The sequence below is a fragment of the Leptodactylus fuscus genome, chromosome 1 (assembly GCF_031893055.1).
Source record: "Leptodactylus fuscus isolate aLepFus1 chromosome 1, aLepFus1.hap2, whole genome shotgun sequence".
In the NCBI taxonomy this organism is placed as follows: Eukaryota; Metazoa; Chordata; class Amphibia; order Anura; family Leptodactylidae; genus Leptodactylus; species Leptodactylus fuscus.
The window spans coordinates 157,806,928-157,825,064 of record NC_134265.1 but is presented as its reverse complement, the minus strand read 5'-3'; the positions used below and the strand labels follow the sequence as shown (position 1 = coordinate 157,825,064).

At 39.3% G+C, this 18,137-nt stretch overlaps 1 protein-coding gene across 1 annotated transcript in view; it reads right to left on the bottom strand.

Annotated features, from left to right (window-relative positions):
• Positions 1-672: 672 nt before the first annotated feature.
• Positions 673-18,137, bottom strand: part of SLC1A1 (solute carrier family 1 member 1) — a 42,743-nt gene continuing 25,278 nt past the window's right edge. Inside the window, exons 5-12 of the mRNA XM_075279048.1 lie at positions 17,841-17,883; positions 15,501-15,605; positions 14,791-14,975; positions 12,231-12,338; positions 11,956-12,078; positions 4,925-5,119; positions 3,824-3,958; positions 673-1,376 (exon numbers count right to left, since the gene is read on the bottom strand). Of these exons, the coding sequence (XP_075135149.1) occupies positions 1,127-1,376; positions 3,824-3,958; positions 4,925-5,119; positions 11,956-12,078; positions 12,231-12,338; positions 14,791-14,975; positions 15,501-15,605; positions 17,841-17,883 (1,144 nt within the window). The 3' untranslated portion in view covers positions 673-1,126. The remainder of the gene's footprint in view (positions 1,377-3,823; positions 3,959-4,924; positions 5,120-11,955; positions 12,079-12,230; positions 12,339-14,790; positions 14,976-15,500; positions 15,606-17,840; positions 17,884-18,137) is intronic.

Below are 18,137 nucleotides of genomic sequence, written 5' to 3'. Positions count from 1 at the left end.
AAACAGTTGGCACATGCGTGTTTTACAGTATGTCTACTGACTAGAATCAGCAAACGTGATGGGTCATTTACTGTACCCTCAATGTATTCCACATCATGTCTTTTAACATTGTACAATAGTGATGGTGACTTTCTGTGTAGACATACAACTCTATGACACACTGAATTAAAAACAGTATGCATACAGTACATCTCCACTCCCTTGACTACCAAGACGGCATGCTATACAGTGGGTTTCCTCAATGCTTACATGCTTTCTAAATAACTATGAATGATAAATACTCTCTTATTGCATGATCCCTGCATCTAGACAAGCAAAAATCTCATCTTTCTGTACAAAAATCAGCTGGAAGACAAGGCAAGAGTGAAGCTTTCTTATCTTTGGACTAAAATAAAATATGGGCACAAAATATAGAAAATACTGCTGTGTGTGACTTTTTTTTTTTTTTTTTTTAAATGCATTGTCATATAAAGGAACTTAAGGTATAAAATATAAGACCTGATATGAAAAGTTATAATGTAAAAATGTCAGAATACTGTCCCTGTCTTTTTATAGGCTACTGTTCAGTAAAGAATTGGCAAACTCCTTTTTTCACTTGAATGATAAACATGAACTATTAATAAAGGGCCTTGTGAATGTTGCAAATAAGGTAATAATATACTTATGGGTTATGAGAAAACTGATGTGGTATATGAACACACAACCTTACTCATAAATGACATCGGAATCATTTCTGGCATGACTGTTTACAGAATGGGATATATCTAAGGCAACTTGCATTTTACCTTGGTGTTCAGTCACTCCAAATGTAGAGAACACAAGACATTGTAAGGACACAAGAGACTGTGCTTCAAAGGAGCTAATGGAAAAGATTCACATTGCTGACCTAGATATGTAACAATCCAGGTAAAGAACATGCTAACTGGTAATACATTCCAAAAATTTGGGATCTCTTTATCCCCATATAAAAAGTGAAGTATTTTACAGCTCTCTTTTTCCATATAACCTGCTGGCAATAGTCAAAAAAACATGAGTCCAAATATTGAAGAGGAAAATCTCAATTTGTCTTCTCTGTATTACACTAATGTTCCACAAAGTCCAGGTGCATTCACCTTCCCTGGCTCCCTCAGAACTGCGATGTCTGAGTGAAAGATATATTATCTGATTTATCTACAGAAAATCCTCCATTCACATAAGATTTCTTCACCTCACCATCGTCCTCATTTTTCAGTACACTTGGTTCAATGGCAAAAGGGTTGGCAATGTTGACTTCTGACGTGACATCCATTTGTTCCAATTCTTTCTTGGAGAGCTTCTCTACTATTCCAGTTCCAAATGCATCACCAAGAACATTTACCATGGTCCTAAATCGATCCCTACAGGTCAGAAATATTTGGTTAAGTTTATTGTGTTACACTGGATAATGATGATAGAGTACCGTTATATAAAAGCAACACGACAAAGTGGCAAGTAAGAAGACAACATACATCAGAAAAAAATCAAGAAAAGTCACACAAACTAGACTTACGCTAGGTTCACACTAGTGTTTGAGACTCAGTTTGAGGCTCCATTCCCGTTCCACTTAAAATCAGTGAGGAGAACAGTCCTATAAGTAGGACTTTTCTCTCTGCCGCTTTAGGCAGAAACCAGTCATCTACCGATCAGCTGTTTGAAGGGACCGTTGTTCTCAGGTTAGTGATGTAGCCTTTTCAGTGTTCAACATGCACACTGCTGTACATATAATGTGCATGGTTCTGGAGCTTGCTGCAGTTCTCACCCATTTAAGTGAATGGCTAGAGCACCATAGCTGTAACGGGTAGCGGATGTGGACCTACTGTGCCACCTTGACTTTAGGCCATTCCAAAGGGAGTAATTTATGTGTCCTCAGTACTCTTGGGGTGTTAGTAGCATGACCCCCCACATATCTGATATTGATAACCCCTCATGATGACTTCCTCGATAAAATTGTTCCATAAAACCCTTTAGTGTGTCTCTATTTAGTGCTTTCACTACAGAGTTTGGGTAGTAATATGCTATTCTACACAGCTGACCAGTGACTCAGACTTCTCAAAATGCTCCATTAACAGCAGTTAGCCAGATAATAAAACAAACTGAAACCAACAAAATGGTACTTTTGAACTACTAACTTTACATCCAACTCAAAGCATAAATCAGTACATACAATTATATGCAACATTGTAATATTTTTTCAAAGAAATATGCTTCTTTCTCCTTTTATCTTGCCGTCTCCCTGTTACCCCTTGACTAAACTGACTTTTGTTTTGAAAATTCTGATATCTGTGTGGAGGCTGCAGGTCATAAGTTAGATAACACATGTTTACAGAAGAGAGGAGTAAAAGGGAGAAAAGATAGTGTAAAACCAATCTTATTTTCCCCTATCAGCCGCTGGCTTCCTGTAGCACAGACTCATGGCCTGCCAATTCCTACCAGTATTTCCAGAATGCAAGTACACCCTCCCCATTTATATAAAAAGGCCAATGATCACCATACACCTCTTGTAATAGAAGGCCCCCCAACATAAGAGGGTGCCTGAGAAATAAGGTGCCTAATGTCCAGTAAAGGTGTTTACCATAGTTTTGTCCGTATTAGCTGTGCTTGAGCTCTACTTGTATTACCTTACTCCAAACCTGTTACGACTTTCCTGACCTCTATACTCAATTATTGACTCTGTTGCATGCCCTGACCTCTGAATGGATTACAATTACACACAAACTCTGGCTCTCCTTATCTTGTTCTGGCCATGTCTAGTGCTGCATGCAGGCATTTCTCAACCAACTTTGTTCAGCAATTACTGAACAGAAACTACTGCAAGAGGTGTCCCTATAGCAAAATTGGATCCTTGTATTGGGGTTTAAGAGTAAATACCAGAAACCAATTTGACAATGCCATTAGGAGTACACAAGTCATATCCATTCAATTAAAATTAGTATAAGATACATAGCTTTATTGTGATTCTGGAGCTAAATAGGAAGACTGACATCTTAAAAAAGACATACAGAAGTGTATCTTTCATTATCCAACATAAAAATGACTTGAATTAAATGTCTGCCCACACTGTTTATTAAATACTTTACAGTAGCTTCTTAATTCTAGCCCTTTACAAAGTGGCACACAATCCTTTAATATTTATGTTGTCTCTGCTTTCCTCGGTCAGAAAATATAAATATTTTAAGCTCTGATGAAATATTATAAAGGTCATAATGAGGCATCTGTAATCTTTTTTTTTATCTTCAGCAATTATATTGTGTGCAATTAACAGTGACTGTAATTCTGTAATGAGTGGGGCTATAAACTGTGATAATACGCCATCTGCAAGCTACAGGTCAAGGAACTAACAATTAACAATTAACTCAAGAAATATCATCTTCACATAGCTCACCTTCCTCATTATGTAATTTTTTTTTACGAGTTAGAACATGATATCTGACTAGTTGTCAACAGAACACAAGTATTTTCCTTCTGTATTCTGGAAATTAATTTTCACTGAATTTCTCTAGTTTCTTAGCTCTGTTTGCGTTTTCCGCTGCAATATTTGACTGACAGTTAGGGTGCATTCACATGGAGGAAAATGGCGCTGAATTTGGTGTGGAATCTGTGTCAGATTCAGTGCTGAAAAAAAGCCTCCTGAAAAAAAAGCTCTTTTTTCAGCGCTGAATCTGACGTGCATTCCACACCAAATTCAGCGCCTTGTTCCTCCATGTGAAAGCCCATTTAAGCTTTAAAGAGGCAGATTGTTTCCAGTACACAAAATATAGGAATCCTGTCCATATATATATTTTACCATGGTTAGATATACACTTACAGAAGCCAGTCAACAGCAATGATGAGAGTGACATCCTCCGCTGGAAGCCCCACTGCACTCAGAACAATCACCATAGTGACTAGGCCGGCCTGAGGTACCCCGGCAGCTCCTATGCTGGCTGCTGTAGCGGTCACACTGTAAAAAGTGCAATTTAAGTTAAATTAATGACAAATATTGGGAGAGATTTACTAATCTAAATGTGTCAGAATTGTAACTCAATTTGCACAAAACAACTATGTGTTTTAGGCTAAAGCCACACGTTGTAAAATGTAGTTTTTGTTACAGGTTTTTCAGCAGTTTTTTCAGCCAAAACCATGTATTTATAAATAAGTAATGGGAAATATATAGGAAGTACTTATAGTTAAATAAAAATGCAGCAAAATCTGCAACAAAAAAGCAGCTTTTCCGCAACGTGCGGCCTTAACCTTAGATGTTTCAAAGTATCTGCAAAGTGGATGGGATTCTGGCTAATCCCATCCTCACACTGCAGTAAAATATCTGCAATTTCAAAAACCATTGTATTTTTTTTAATCGAAGCATATCAAATATACCTGCTGAAACGCTGGAGTTTTCCATATAGGTATAATAGTGACTGAAAGTCCTGCAGACTTTTCTGCAATAAGCCATGGGGAAAAACTGCAATACATTTCTGCCGTTTATTCCCACAACGTTCGCTATGTCAAAAGGGACTATGGTTTTTGAGGAAAATGCATAGCTTAGAACAGGGGTCCTCAACCTTTTTAAACAGTGGGCCGGAGGCAGAGCAGGTCGCACAGACATTGGGAGCGGTGCCCTCCAATAGGTAAAGTGAAGTGCGCTCCATGGCCTGGCTCGAGCTCCACAGGAGCTTCATTATAAATGCACGCCTGCCGGCGTTGTTGGCGGGGCCAGACAGAAGTGCTTGGCGGGCCGCATGTGGCCCTCGGGCCGCAGTTTGAGGACCCCTGGCTTAGAAGGTGATAAAATTCTAAACAACTGCACCAAAATTCTGCTGTAGATTATGGTCGCAAACTAGGCTAACCCACAGATGATGTAAAGTTACAGAAAAGTGGCTTAATTCCTATGATAGATGCTTTGGTTGCCAAGACTGAATTTACATACCTAATTGTGACAATCTGACCAACATCCAAGTTCATGTCATTCAGCTGCGCAATGAATACTGCCGCCACTGCTTCATAGAGAGCTGTGCCATCCATATTGATAGTGGCTCCCACTGGTAGAACAAATCTTGTTATCCGTTTGTCCACTCTGTTCTTCTCCTCAGCACAACGGAAAGTTACTGGTAAAGTTGCTGAGCTGAAAATCATTAACACAAGATATTGAAACAAATCTGACTGTTGCTGGCTACATAGCAGTAGAGTTTTCCTGTGGTGAATCAGTCACAATCTGAATATCAGTCTAGTCAGTTATCTTCTCAGACAGCACAGCCAGTCTTTTTCTTGTTTATATCAGTCACTGGTATATGATATTATTATTTATGTTTGCCAAAGAAAAGATAAACACTATATATTATTCCATATACATTACAATTGAAAATTCACTAAAATGGAGTATGAGGATAACATAGATGAAAAGCATTTACAGCTTGGTTTGCAGTATGACAGGCAATAGACTCTGTAAATCTGTAAGCATGGTAACTTATTGTTATTAGTGTCATCTGTTGTAAACTTGTGCATAATGTACAAGCAGTAAAGTTTATTGCAAGTATCTGGAAAATGACTAGGGTCAATAAATGTAGTGTTGGGGCAGAAAATTCATAGCTGTCACCTCTGCTGACATATCTGTTTTAGGAAATATATGTATTCTCATCAAATAACAATTCAACCTTCTTTATAAATCCATGTTCAGAAGTTCCTCTGTTATTTCTCCTAGAAATAGATGAATACATTGACAACTGAGCATTACTATTTTGGGGTGTGTACTTCGAGCACTTCTTGTACAATGTCAAGCTGTGTACAGGCACACTCCAAGCTGGTAACACTGTTGTTAATCTATGCATAAATATATAGGTGAATTAACCTAATTATTACAGAAAAGGATGCGCCAGAGTTATTTCATTAGAAATACAAATATTTAATAAAATAGATAAGCCAGCAAAGCTGACAGGTCCTCTTTAAATATTCTTTTAATAATCTTGTACTGATTTTGAGCTCAATGTTTTCTTCCCTTCTCAAGCTAAATTCAGAATACAGAGGGTTTCCATAGTAGCAGAGTCTTATAATGAAGTGAATGTAAGCAGCTGTCTGCATCTAAGGTTACCCATAAGAATTATTAAAGCAGCTTTGTATATTAATGGAGCAGTAAACATGACATTAAAAATGGAAAAAAGTAAAGTACTGCATTAAAGGGAGTTTATCATTTGAAAAACTCATTTTCAACTAAAGGCATGTTGGAATAGCCTTTAAAAAGGCTATTCTACTCCTACCTTTACTTCTTTGATTCTCTCCACTGTTTCTACACGAGTGTACTGCGCTTGTATGATCAGTTCTCCAGAGAACTACACGAGCATACTGCGCAGGCGCAGTGCGCCAGGGTAGCAGACCACCACAAAATGGCCATTCGGGTATGTGCAGTCAGCTCTGCCTGAACCAAGAGTGTCAGAGCCAATTGCGCATACGTGAAATTTTAGATAGGTACAGCATGTCATCAGAGGCCTGTGCAAGGCGCAAGTTCTGCAAAAGATGAGGAGGGAACGGAACACAAGCACGAAAGGGACAGTGGACATGTTAGACGCAGAGGATGCTCGGAGCGCTGGGGGAACGTCCCTAGTGCTCCGTCATCCTCATTAGAAAACCAGAAAAAAACGAATTTGAAGAAACGGAGGGGAAAATCAAAAAAGTAAAGGCATGCGTAGAATAGCCTTTAGTTGAAAATGAGTTTTTCAAATGATATACTCCCTTTAAGTAGAATTGTGTAAACATTATGTACAATTAAGATTTCTAAAACTGTCTCTGCATTTGTGAGGTGCAGCTTGAGGCTAAGCCCCCACGTTGCAGAAATACAGCTTTTTTTGTTGCAGATTTTGCTATGGTTTTTTGAGGCAAAGCCAGGAGTAGCTATAAAAGTAATGGGAAGTACAGTATATAGGAAGTACTTATACTTGTAAGGGAATTGCTAGGACAGCAATTCCTCAGTAACTGTTAAAACCCTGGGGCGGGGCACAAGAGACAGTGAGCCCTAAGCTGAAGCCCCCAACTTTCCCTTCCTATTGCCAGACCCTATTCTAGGTAATAGGCGACAACCACGAAGACAGTCCCTCCCTGAATATGTGAAACACAAAACGCAGACAAGACAAACGACAACAATGGGAGGTCAGCTAGCCAGGGTTCAGTAACAGTCGAGCGATGAAGTGCCAAATCGGAGTCAAGAGAATAGTCAATGAGGGAAGCCAAAGGTCAAGGATAATAGTATAAGCAAAACAGGGACAGTAAGAGCAAGTATGCACACGGCAATAGCAAGCACTGGTGTGAATGGGAACCAAGGCTAAATAGGGAGGAAGAACCCGCCCATGGAGTTCACAGGAAGGCAGCTGTCAATCACAGGGCAAAGCCAGATTAACCACTTAATGGACAGAGGCAACATAGGCAGAAGACGGGTGTGGTGCAAATGCAATCACAGAACTAGAGTCGAGTTCACACAGTGCGACCAAAAACTTTAATCCAAGAACCAAACTGCACCCGCCTCCTGCGCCGCAGCACGTGAGCAGAGGGTGGTGCAGTGACCCAAACAGGCAGAGATGTTACAATACTTCTCCCTTCTGCTGAATCCACTCCTGGCTTTGACTCAAAAAAATTCTGCAAAATCTGCAACAAAAAAAGCAAATTTTCCGCAACAAGGTGCCTCAGCCTATAGTTATGCCATAGCCAGTCATATCTTTCTCTTGTAGCAGTTTCTAGTTTAGGATCACTTAGGCTCCATTCAGATCATGTTTTTTAAATCCATTTAGCATATCCGTTTAACGGATGCAAAAAATGGATGCAAACGGAAGTGCAAAAATGTGAATGAAGCCTTGATTCGCTTATTTTAAAGGGAACCTGTTAGGTGTTTTGTTCCTCCTTTAACTAACCCAGCATGTGCAGCATCAAGAAATGACCTTTAATATGGTGTCACTCACTAAGGTCACTGTTGATGAAAAAGTGTAGTTAGAAGATTCTAAAATCTTGACGTTTGGCATATGCAAATTTACTTTAATCATTGATGGGGGACGGGCACCAACTTCATCTAGTTATGCAGTCAACGCGCTAAATCACACATTGTGAGGCCAGAAGTAAGGTCAGACTGAAATTAGACAGTGAGGTAAATTATTTGTTACAATGACTGCATTACCAGATGAACCTGCTCACGATCCATTTGTGACTAGTTATGGCAAATGTGAATGTACTGATCTAAAGTTTTAAAAGCTTATACTTTACAATTCAGCTACAGAAAGCTTTTTGACGGGTAGCATAGGAAAGGTCATTACTTGATGCTACACACAATGGGATCAGTTTAGGGTGTAGCATTTATGGATTTGCTGCAGATTGTAGTGCGTTTTTTTTTTTTTTGAGCCAATGCCAGGAGTGGATTAAAGGGGTATTCCCATAACTCTTGTTCTGCAGCCCGAAGGCTCTGTACTCTCTTCACTTCCTGGATTTCTCGCACATTGGTGGGCGGGGTTTCACTTGCTCTTCTATGATCCACAGTATGATGCTGATGTGGAAACTGATGTAGCAGAGCTGGATTAGAGTCAGCTTGCATTACATACAGAAGTAACGGACTCCTTATCTCAGCCCTTATCAGCCAAATTCAATTAAACCAGCTGATAAGTGGAAAAGCTGAAGATAGACAGCACAGTAATCCCGGAGCTCTCACCTCCCCCTCCCCTATATGAGGATCTCCGTTGCTTGTCAGCCCCTCCCTCCCCCCCTGAGAGCAGGCAGCTACGCTATGTCACTTGACAAATGAGAAGATAATCCCAAGGGCCAGTGTCAACAATGAAGTGAATATATTAAGATAGTGGCCAAACAAAGCAGTTTTGATAAAGCAATATATTTAGGAAAAGTCTTATATCCAAATAAACTCGCAACGTGTATTTTGACACGTTTTTTACACGTGTAAAAAATGTACAGTCCTATGAAAAAGTTTGGGCACCCCTATTAATCTTAATCATTTTTAGTTCTAAATATTTTGGTATTTGCAACAGCCATTTCAGTTTGATATATCTAATAACTGATGGACACAGTAATATTTCAGGATTGAAATGAGGTTTATTGTACTAACAGAAAATGCGCAATATGCATTAAACCAAAATTTGACCGGTGCAAAAGTATGGGCACCTCAACAGAAAAGTGACATTAATATTTAGTAGATCCTCCTTTTGCAAAGATAACAGCCTCTAGTCGCTTCCTGTAGCTTTTAATCAGTTCCTGGATCCTGGATAAAGGTATTTTGGACAAACAATTCAAGTTCAGTTAAGTTAGATGGTCGCCGAGCATGGACAGCCCGCTTCAAATCATTCCACAGATGTTCAATGATATTCAGGTCTGGGGACTGGGATGGCCATTCCAGAACATTGTAATTGTTCCTCTGCATGAATGCCTGAGGATTTGGAGCGGTGTTTTGGATCATTGTCTTGCTGAAATATCCATCCCCGGCGTAACTTCAACTTCGTCACTGATTCTTGAACATTATTCTCAAGAATCTGCTGATACTGAGTGGAATCCATGTGACCCTCAACTTTAACAAGATTCCCGATGCCGGCATTGGCCACACAGCCCCAAAGCATGATGGAACCTCCACCAAATTTTACAGTGGGTAGCATGTGTTTTTCTTGGAATGCTGTTTCTTTTTGGACGCCATGCATAACGCCTTTTTTTATAACCAAACAACTCAATTTTTGTTTCCCAAATGAAGCTGCCTTGTCCAAATGTGCTTTTTCATACCTCAGGCAACTCTATTTGTGGCATACGTGCAGAAACGGCTTCTTTCTCATCACTCTCCCATACAGCTTCTATTTGTGCAAAGTGCGCTGTATAGTTGACCGATGCACAGTGACACCATCTGCAGCAAGATGATGCTGCAGCTCTTTGGAGGTGGTCTGTGGATTGTCCTTGACTGTTCTCACCATTCTTCTTCTCTGCCTTTCTGATATTTTTCTTGGCCTGCCACTTCTGGGCTTAACAAGAACTGTCCCTGTGGTCTTCCATTTCCTTACTATGTTCCTCACAGTGGAAACTGACAAGTTAAATCTCTGAGACAGCTTTTTGTATCCTTCCGCTGAACAACTATGTTGAACAATCTTTGTTTTCAGATCATTTGAGAGTTGTTTTGAGTAGCTCATGATGCCACTCTTCAGAGGAGATTCAAATAGTAGAACAACTTGCAATTGGCCACCTTAAATACCTTTTCTCATGATTGGATACACCTGGCTATGAAGTTCAAAGCTCACTGAGGTTACAAAACCAATTTTGTGCTTCAGTAAGTCAGTAAAAAGTAGTTAGGAGTATTCAAATCAATAAAATGATAAGGGTGCCCATACTTTTGCACCGGTCAAATTTTGGTTTAATGCATATTGTGCATTTTCTGTTAGTACAATAAACCTCATTTCAATCCTGAAATATTACTGTGTCCATCAGTTATTAGATATATCAAACTGAAATGGCTGTTGCAAACACCAAAATATTTAGAACTAAAAATGATTAAGATTAATAGGGGTGCCCAAACTTTTTCATAGGACTGTAATTGACGTCAATGGGAGTGTTATTTTTACACGTGTATTATGCTAAAATGCGCTCGCGTTAACTCCGTGTGCTCCCTATATATTTCCCAATCCTATTTTAACCATTTTTGGCTTTTATCTCAAAAAAACGCAGAATTATCTGCAACAAGAAAAGATGCATTTCTGAAACGTGGGGCCTTAGCTTTAACATATTTTTAGATTTATGCGTCAACAGATACACTGACATACGATTTTAATTATGGCATAGACATCTATCACTCACTGGTGGGGCCCCAATAAAAAAAACTGAGAATCCATGATTTAATAAATTCTTGCTTCAATGTATCCTTGTTTTTGTCCATTGTTTAATAGAAACTGGAAACTAAACCAAGATTTTACACCCAATTTTTTTTTTTTTGCAATCCACCTTTTCAATTTTTATGGAGTTGAAATCAAAACAATTAAAAGCCATTAAAATGTCTAAATTCAACATAATACAACAGAGAAATTACCGTATTTTTGGACTATAAGACGCACTTTTTTCCCCCCATATTTGGGGGGAAAAGAAGGGTGTGTCTTATAGTCCGAATGTGGCAGGGGCGATGCTATTCCGCTCCTCCGTCCCCCCGCTGCTGGCTTCATGCAGGGCAGAGGAGCGTAGCGATGTCTCAGGCCCCGGCACCTGTGCCGGCGTCTATCCCTCGCCGGCATCCGCCTCTCTAGTACAGCGGATTCCGAGTCTGTATTGGCGGCCCCTTCTCCCCCGGGGCCGGTCCCCACCGGCCCCATACCTGTAAAGTTGCAGGCCGGCTCCTGCGTGGCGATATCACAGGAGCCGACCTGTTCGGGTGACAGCCGGGAGCCTAATGAAGGCTCCCAGGCCTGTCTCTGCTATATTAGTATTGTGGCTGGGTCTATGACCAGCCGTAATAGTAATATACAGAATGTCCCATAGACGTCAATACAGTTGTATTGCCGTCTATGGAACTTGCAATCAAGTGACTGCAGGTTCAAGCCCCCCGGGGGGGGGGGGGGGGGGAAGAAAAAAGAAAAAAAAAAGCTTTACAAATATATAATAAAAAAAATGAAATAAGTAAAAGTTCTAAATCACCTCCTTTCCCTAGGATATATATAAAAGTAGAAAGTCATATGTCAAACACATACACATTAGGTATCCCTGTGTCCGAAAATGCTCGGTCTACTAATAGTTTTCCTGTACAGTGAACGTCAAAATCACAAGTGCTAAACCGCTGGGTTTTTTTCAATACAAGGTGATCTAAGCAATAGACATTCCCTAAAATGGTATAACAAAAAAGTACATCTGGCCCCGCAAAAAAAAAAACGCTTCAAAATTTTTTCCCCCTATTTTCCTCCTCTAAAACCTAGGTGCGTCTTATAGTCCAGTGCGTCTTATATACGGTAGATAATGGCTTACCTTGATGATATCATAAGAGCTGTAAGAAGAGCTTGTGCCATACCCATTGCAAAACGGAAAGGATTTTTCCGTACTATTATTAGATAAATAAGTGGCAATACTATAACGGAATGTATGGCGAGCCTGTAAGAAAAATCACATCATCACATAATGTGTCAATGTAACACCATAATGCTCATTACAATCATTATCAAAACAGGAGACCAGTTTGGTATCCATCAAAATATTATGTAAAGGCGCAATAAGACTTTTAATAGTATTTTAACACAACTTACCCACTGAGAACTGTTGCCATATAAAGACCAAGCTTGCGGAAAATCTCCCAGTCATTAACTTCAATAATTTTCCCTGCAATTAAAAACAAGATGCCGATGGGCATGTACCTAAAACGCACAAAATAAATAAACAAATGTGTTACTGACAAATAAAGTTAAAAAGTTTCACTTCTAATAATTACAGCCAATTGTACACTAGTGCACTTAGGAAAATAGGAAAAGACAAGGATTTTCAGAAACATGAGCCATATCCTTCTATAAGCTCACAAGTTAATAACAATACATTATCAATTATATAGCACCCGCATGTCCCACAGCACTTTACAAATCAGAGAAACACTAGCGTTCAGGAACACCATCCCCATTCTGCTTAAAAGGCAGACCCTATTATAGTCTATGTTGTCTGAAGGTTTCTGCGGTTAACCGTTTTTTAAGGGGACCCAAAGAATGGAAACACAAACGCTAGTGTGAACTTAGCATAAGACATTAGAAGGTAATCAATCAAGAGAAGTGAAGGCTCTGTCCATGAGAGTTTACAGTATATGAGGGGTGACACAAGAGGTAGAAGTTCTTGTGAATTGGTCCAGTCATTTTTTTATGTGATACGGTTAAATAAATAAAGATCTCAAGTGGGGGTAAGAAATACAGAAGTGTTAAATTTGGAAATATGTTTTGCCTAAAAAGACGTGGTTTTTGGTATGTGCTTGAGCTTGAGTGTTAATTTGATTGCTTGAGGTAGTGCATTCCAGAGAGCTGGTGCAACTTGGGAGAAGTCTTGGAGATGGGAGTGAGAGGTTCTGATTATAGATGTTAGTTTTAGGTCACTGGTAAAATGGAGAGCATGAGTGGTACACATAAATGAGAGAAAAAATGTGCGGAGGTGTGGTGCTATAGAAAGATTTGTGGATGAGGGTATATTGTATTCTATAATGAACAGGCAACCAGTGTAATGAATGGCACAGACTGAAGGTATCTGTAAAGCATTTAGACCAGTAAGTGAACCTGGCTGTCGCATTCAGAATAGATTGTAGAGGGGAGAGTTTAGTAAGAAGACTGTTTAGTAGGGACTTACAGTAGTCAAGTTGGGAGTGAATCAGAGTGAAAACAAGGATTTTTGATAGTAAGGAAAGGCTGGATTCCAGAAATATGTTTGAGGTGATGGTTGCATGAGCATACAAGTGATTGGATATAGACGGTAAAGGAAAGGTCTGAGTCAAACAAATCTTCAAAACATTGGGCATAGTGCTTCAGTGCTATGGTAAGACCACAGACTTAAATGGAAATATCAGTGGTAGGTCAAGAATCAGATTGAGATAGATGGAAGACATTATGTTAGAGACAGCATATAAAATAATAGATCAAGGTGTACACAATTTAAATATACAGCAAACATCAACTACAACAAGAGCTTGTACTCTTAAAAACACTAATACAGAAGACAAGCAAGATTTTGCTGTTATTCACTCATATGTTAAAAATCTATACTACACATAGCAAACTGTGGCTGTGATACCAAAATCTAACTTTTTTGAATTTACACATCATACCATATATAAAAACACAACATATTTCATATATACCACCACCTTCATGCAACTTTGTAGCAAGCAGAGATTACAAGCAAAAATTACATTAAAAAATCAAATTTGCTACCTAAATACATGCTCAAGTAATCTCTATCATCAAACAAAATGTGGTTTCCCAAAAACTGCAAGATGTCAGGTATTCATACATTATATATATATATATATATATATATATATATATATATATATATATATATATATATATATAATAAAATTGCAGAAATGTGGCAACCAATTTTGTACATTCATATTAAATAGGAGTTTAGTAACGGATATATATAGCTAGAGACGCATATTTTACTCTATAAAGATCAGGTATGGACAGGACAGGGTGAAATGTAAACTTTATTGATGACTGTGCATTTGTTGTGTGAGTGTTTGGTGCAACTCCTTTGGCGCTGTGATCTGGAAAATAGTAAACATCTTGGCCACAGTGCCATTAAACTTCCTAGTTATGTTCAGAGGGGTATTACATAAGAATTACCCCTATGATTAGGCTCAGTCGGGTATTATGTGTCAATCAGAGTGCAAAGGTTTAGGATAGGGGATAACGTCGACAGATGTCCTCACTAGCCCCCCTCACCCCCTTGGTCACATACAGGTTATGCGCTGATGATGATGATTTATCATCTCTGTGCAGTCTGCACCTCCACTCCTTGCTCCACCTTCCTCCTACTGCAGCTCTTAAGATGCTACCTGAGCGGGGCTAATATAAGGAGGAACAATTATATATGAGGGGGCTGTTATAAGGGGGAGACATATATAAGGGGACTATTATTTACAATGGAGGAATGAAGTAGCAACAAAAATAATTTTATGGTTGAGGGTCACCACAATATGAGGAACTGTAGTAAAGGGTCGAGGCATTAGTAAGGCTGAGAACCACTGTTACAAATGGAGTTCTAAATTTGGAAATCCCAATGGTTCTGTATTATATTTTTTAATAAGGTACTTATTAGGTAAGGTTCACTTACCACATGATGATCTGGACAATTTGCATTGTTGCATCATTTAGTGCATTGAAAAAATCCACCAAAACTTGCCCCTTTTCTCCCATTTTTCCAATGACAATTCCAAACACAAGACAAAAGACAATAAGGCCTAAGACATTGACTCCATCACTGTAGAGGCCAACAATTTTGTATTCCTTTGTTTTGTTCTGTAATGACAATAACAATCTCAATTTAAAATGTACAATACAGATCCATCAACCAACAGTCATATTCATCAACAGATTCAAGAATGGATGACTCACCATCCCCTCCTCCTCTTGCCTGTGCTTTACTGCTTATACTAACATTTTGATGGCTTTGAACTGATTGTTACTCTTTGCTAAATAAAGATTACTTATTTAAAAAAAATTAAGCACTTTGTTTATCTCCTTTTGTCTCTATAATTATCCAAGAACTACCTGGTAATATACAGGAAACACATATGAATGCTACACTACATTACACTATAATGATACACTAACCATATTCCCAATAATTCATTCCTTGACCTGTTTTATACCACTTTAGAAAATCTGCTCACTATATTTTATCCAAAGGAAGTATGAAAACAATATTATACCAGGTACAGAATATGAGAGAGAAAATGTAGGATCCTATTTGTTAATAAACTCAGCTAGACATCCATAGAATCAACATAATACATGTAGAGAGAACAAAAAATTGAGTGTTACCTCTTGATCTCCTGTCATAAACAGATCAAAAGTAGTATTCTTATCAATGGTGCTGTTCTTGTCAGGTTCCTTTGATGGTTTCAGCTCTTCACGCTTGGTCTTGTACTATAATATGAAAAGTCTTATTATTTAGTAGATGAGGTTGGATAAAGACATCAGTCCATCAAGTCCAACCAATAACCCTACAATCCCTACAGTGTTGATCCAGGGGAAGGCAAAAAACCTCATGAGGCTTATTGTGTTAGGTACTTTTAATGTATACTTAAAGAGTTGTCCAGGACAAACCATTTTTGGCAAGAAAGCAGGGAAAGGTGAAAAAAATATCAAAATCCCATATTAACCGTCCCAGATACTCCAATGTCTCTCACCGTGGACCAGTCCTACAACCGGGGCTTCTTCCACCAATCAGTGGCCTCAGAGGCCTAAGGAAAGGATACAGGATCTCACAGTTGATGTATATGAGTTCCTTTCCTTAGGCTGCTGAGGAGCAACAGTACCAAACTACGATGGGAAACACTGAAGCACGAGTTACAGTTTTTTTTTCACCTTCCATAGCCTTCTTGCCAAAACAGTTTATTCTAGATAGCCACTTCAGGGCCAGGGCCCCACATTACGTACACAGCAATGTTTCACATTAATTGCATAGAGGATAGGATTCTGGCTACTCCCATACACACATTGCAGAAAATAATCTGAGATTCTTAGGGCTATGAAAGAAAGGGTTAAACTGCACCAGATTTTCCAACAAGTCTAATGCTGTTTGGAAATTTGGTGCACTTTTTCACTGTCTATTCTAACATTACCTCACTTCTTGATTGGCTTAGCTTCTGACAGAATATTGGTGCAAAAATTTGGTTTATTTGTTGAAAACCTTGTAAATAGCTATGATAATTTTAGTTCAAATAAACTTTATTTCCATCTCTGCTTTTACTCCTGTAATATGGGCAGCACGGTGGCTCAGTGGTTAGCACTGCAGCCTTGGAGTCCTAGGTTCAAATCCTGCCAAGGGCAACATCTGCAACTTTCTGAAAAGTTGGGGGTCATCTTGTACGCCGGGTATACGGGGGTGGAGGAACGGGATCGCAACCTTCCTGCCGCCATTGGCTTCCTGCAGCGGCAGGAGTGGAGCGATGCTGCAGCCCCTGCCTCCACGGCATCCGCCGGGTATGCAAAGCTAATGGTGACTGCTCTGCTGCAGAGCGGTCACCATAGCAACCGGGTCTCCGCTATACGCGGAGGCCTGATGCTAATGCCTGCAATCAGAATGTACTCTGGTTCCAGGCATTAAAACTTAACCCCACTCCCGTTCAAAAAGTGGCCCCATACCTTTAAAGTTGCAGGCCGGCTCCTGCGTGGCGAGTTCGCAAGAGCCAACCTGTTCCGGTGACAGCCTACTGAAGGCTCCCAAGCCTGTCATAGCGATATTACTATCGCGGCTAGTCTATGACCAGCCGCGATAGTAATGTACAGAATCTCCCATAGACGGCAATACGCTTGTATTGCCGTCTATGGGGACATGCAATCAAATGATTGCAGGTTCAAGCTCCCTAGGTGGGGGCTAATAAATAGTAAAAAAAAAAGTTTAAAAAAACCCCCTAAAAAATAAAAAAAAGTTCTAAATTACATCCATTCCCTGGAATACAAATAAAAGTAGAAAACTACTGTGATACATACACATATTAGTTACCCCTATGTCCGAAAATGCCCAGTCTACTTATAAAATATTTTTCGTGTACGGTGAACATCAAAATCAAAAGTGCCAAACTGCCATTTTTTTTCCACAGTTTCGCCTCTGATTTAAAAAAAAAAAAAAAAAAAAAAAAAAAAAAGGTGATCTAAGCAATAGACATTCCCCAAAATGGTATATCTATGGTAACTCTGGCCCCGCCAGATTGTCAGTGCAAAAAAAAGGTTATCCAGGCGGAGAGGCCGCATACGGACACCGGCGATTTGCTTTACAACCCATTCAAATGAATGGGTTGTAAAGCAGACCGCTGGCAAGCCGCCGCCTGTTCAGTTTCTCTGGGGTTTAGGATGGAAACCCCAGGGCGGACAGCGGTGGTAGTGTGAACCCTCCTTTACAGAAAAGATGATTCAGGACTGGAAAGCAAATAAAAAAGCATTAAAGAGTATGCCAAGGGGTAAATGTGCATTAAGAAGAGGTACCTCACAGAAGAGGTAGTCTTATACGGCGAGTATATCCCAAACTCTATATTTTAACTGGAAAGTTGGGGGTCGTCTTATACGCTAGAAAATACGGTATATGATCATTAGTATATTACTGGACATCACTGAATTATACTGTATGTGAAGGGCAAGAAATGAAGGGTGCTGCCTTACCTGTTGGAAGCATGCCTGCACAAGATTTTCCGGGAACATGTTTCTAAGAGGTAAAATGTAAGTTTTAGTTAAAAATGACATTCAGAAAAACAATGACTTATTAACAGATGCAAACACAACATAAGTATGTTCACACTATTTCCATTTTGGTGAAATAATAAGGTTGAAAAATACATAAGTCTACCTAGAAATTCTGCCCCAGTTCACATTAATACTGTGATTCATGAGCTATAACAGCACAAATGTATCCAAACTACCAAAAATGAATGAGTGATATTGTCCACTGGAAAAAAATAT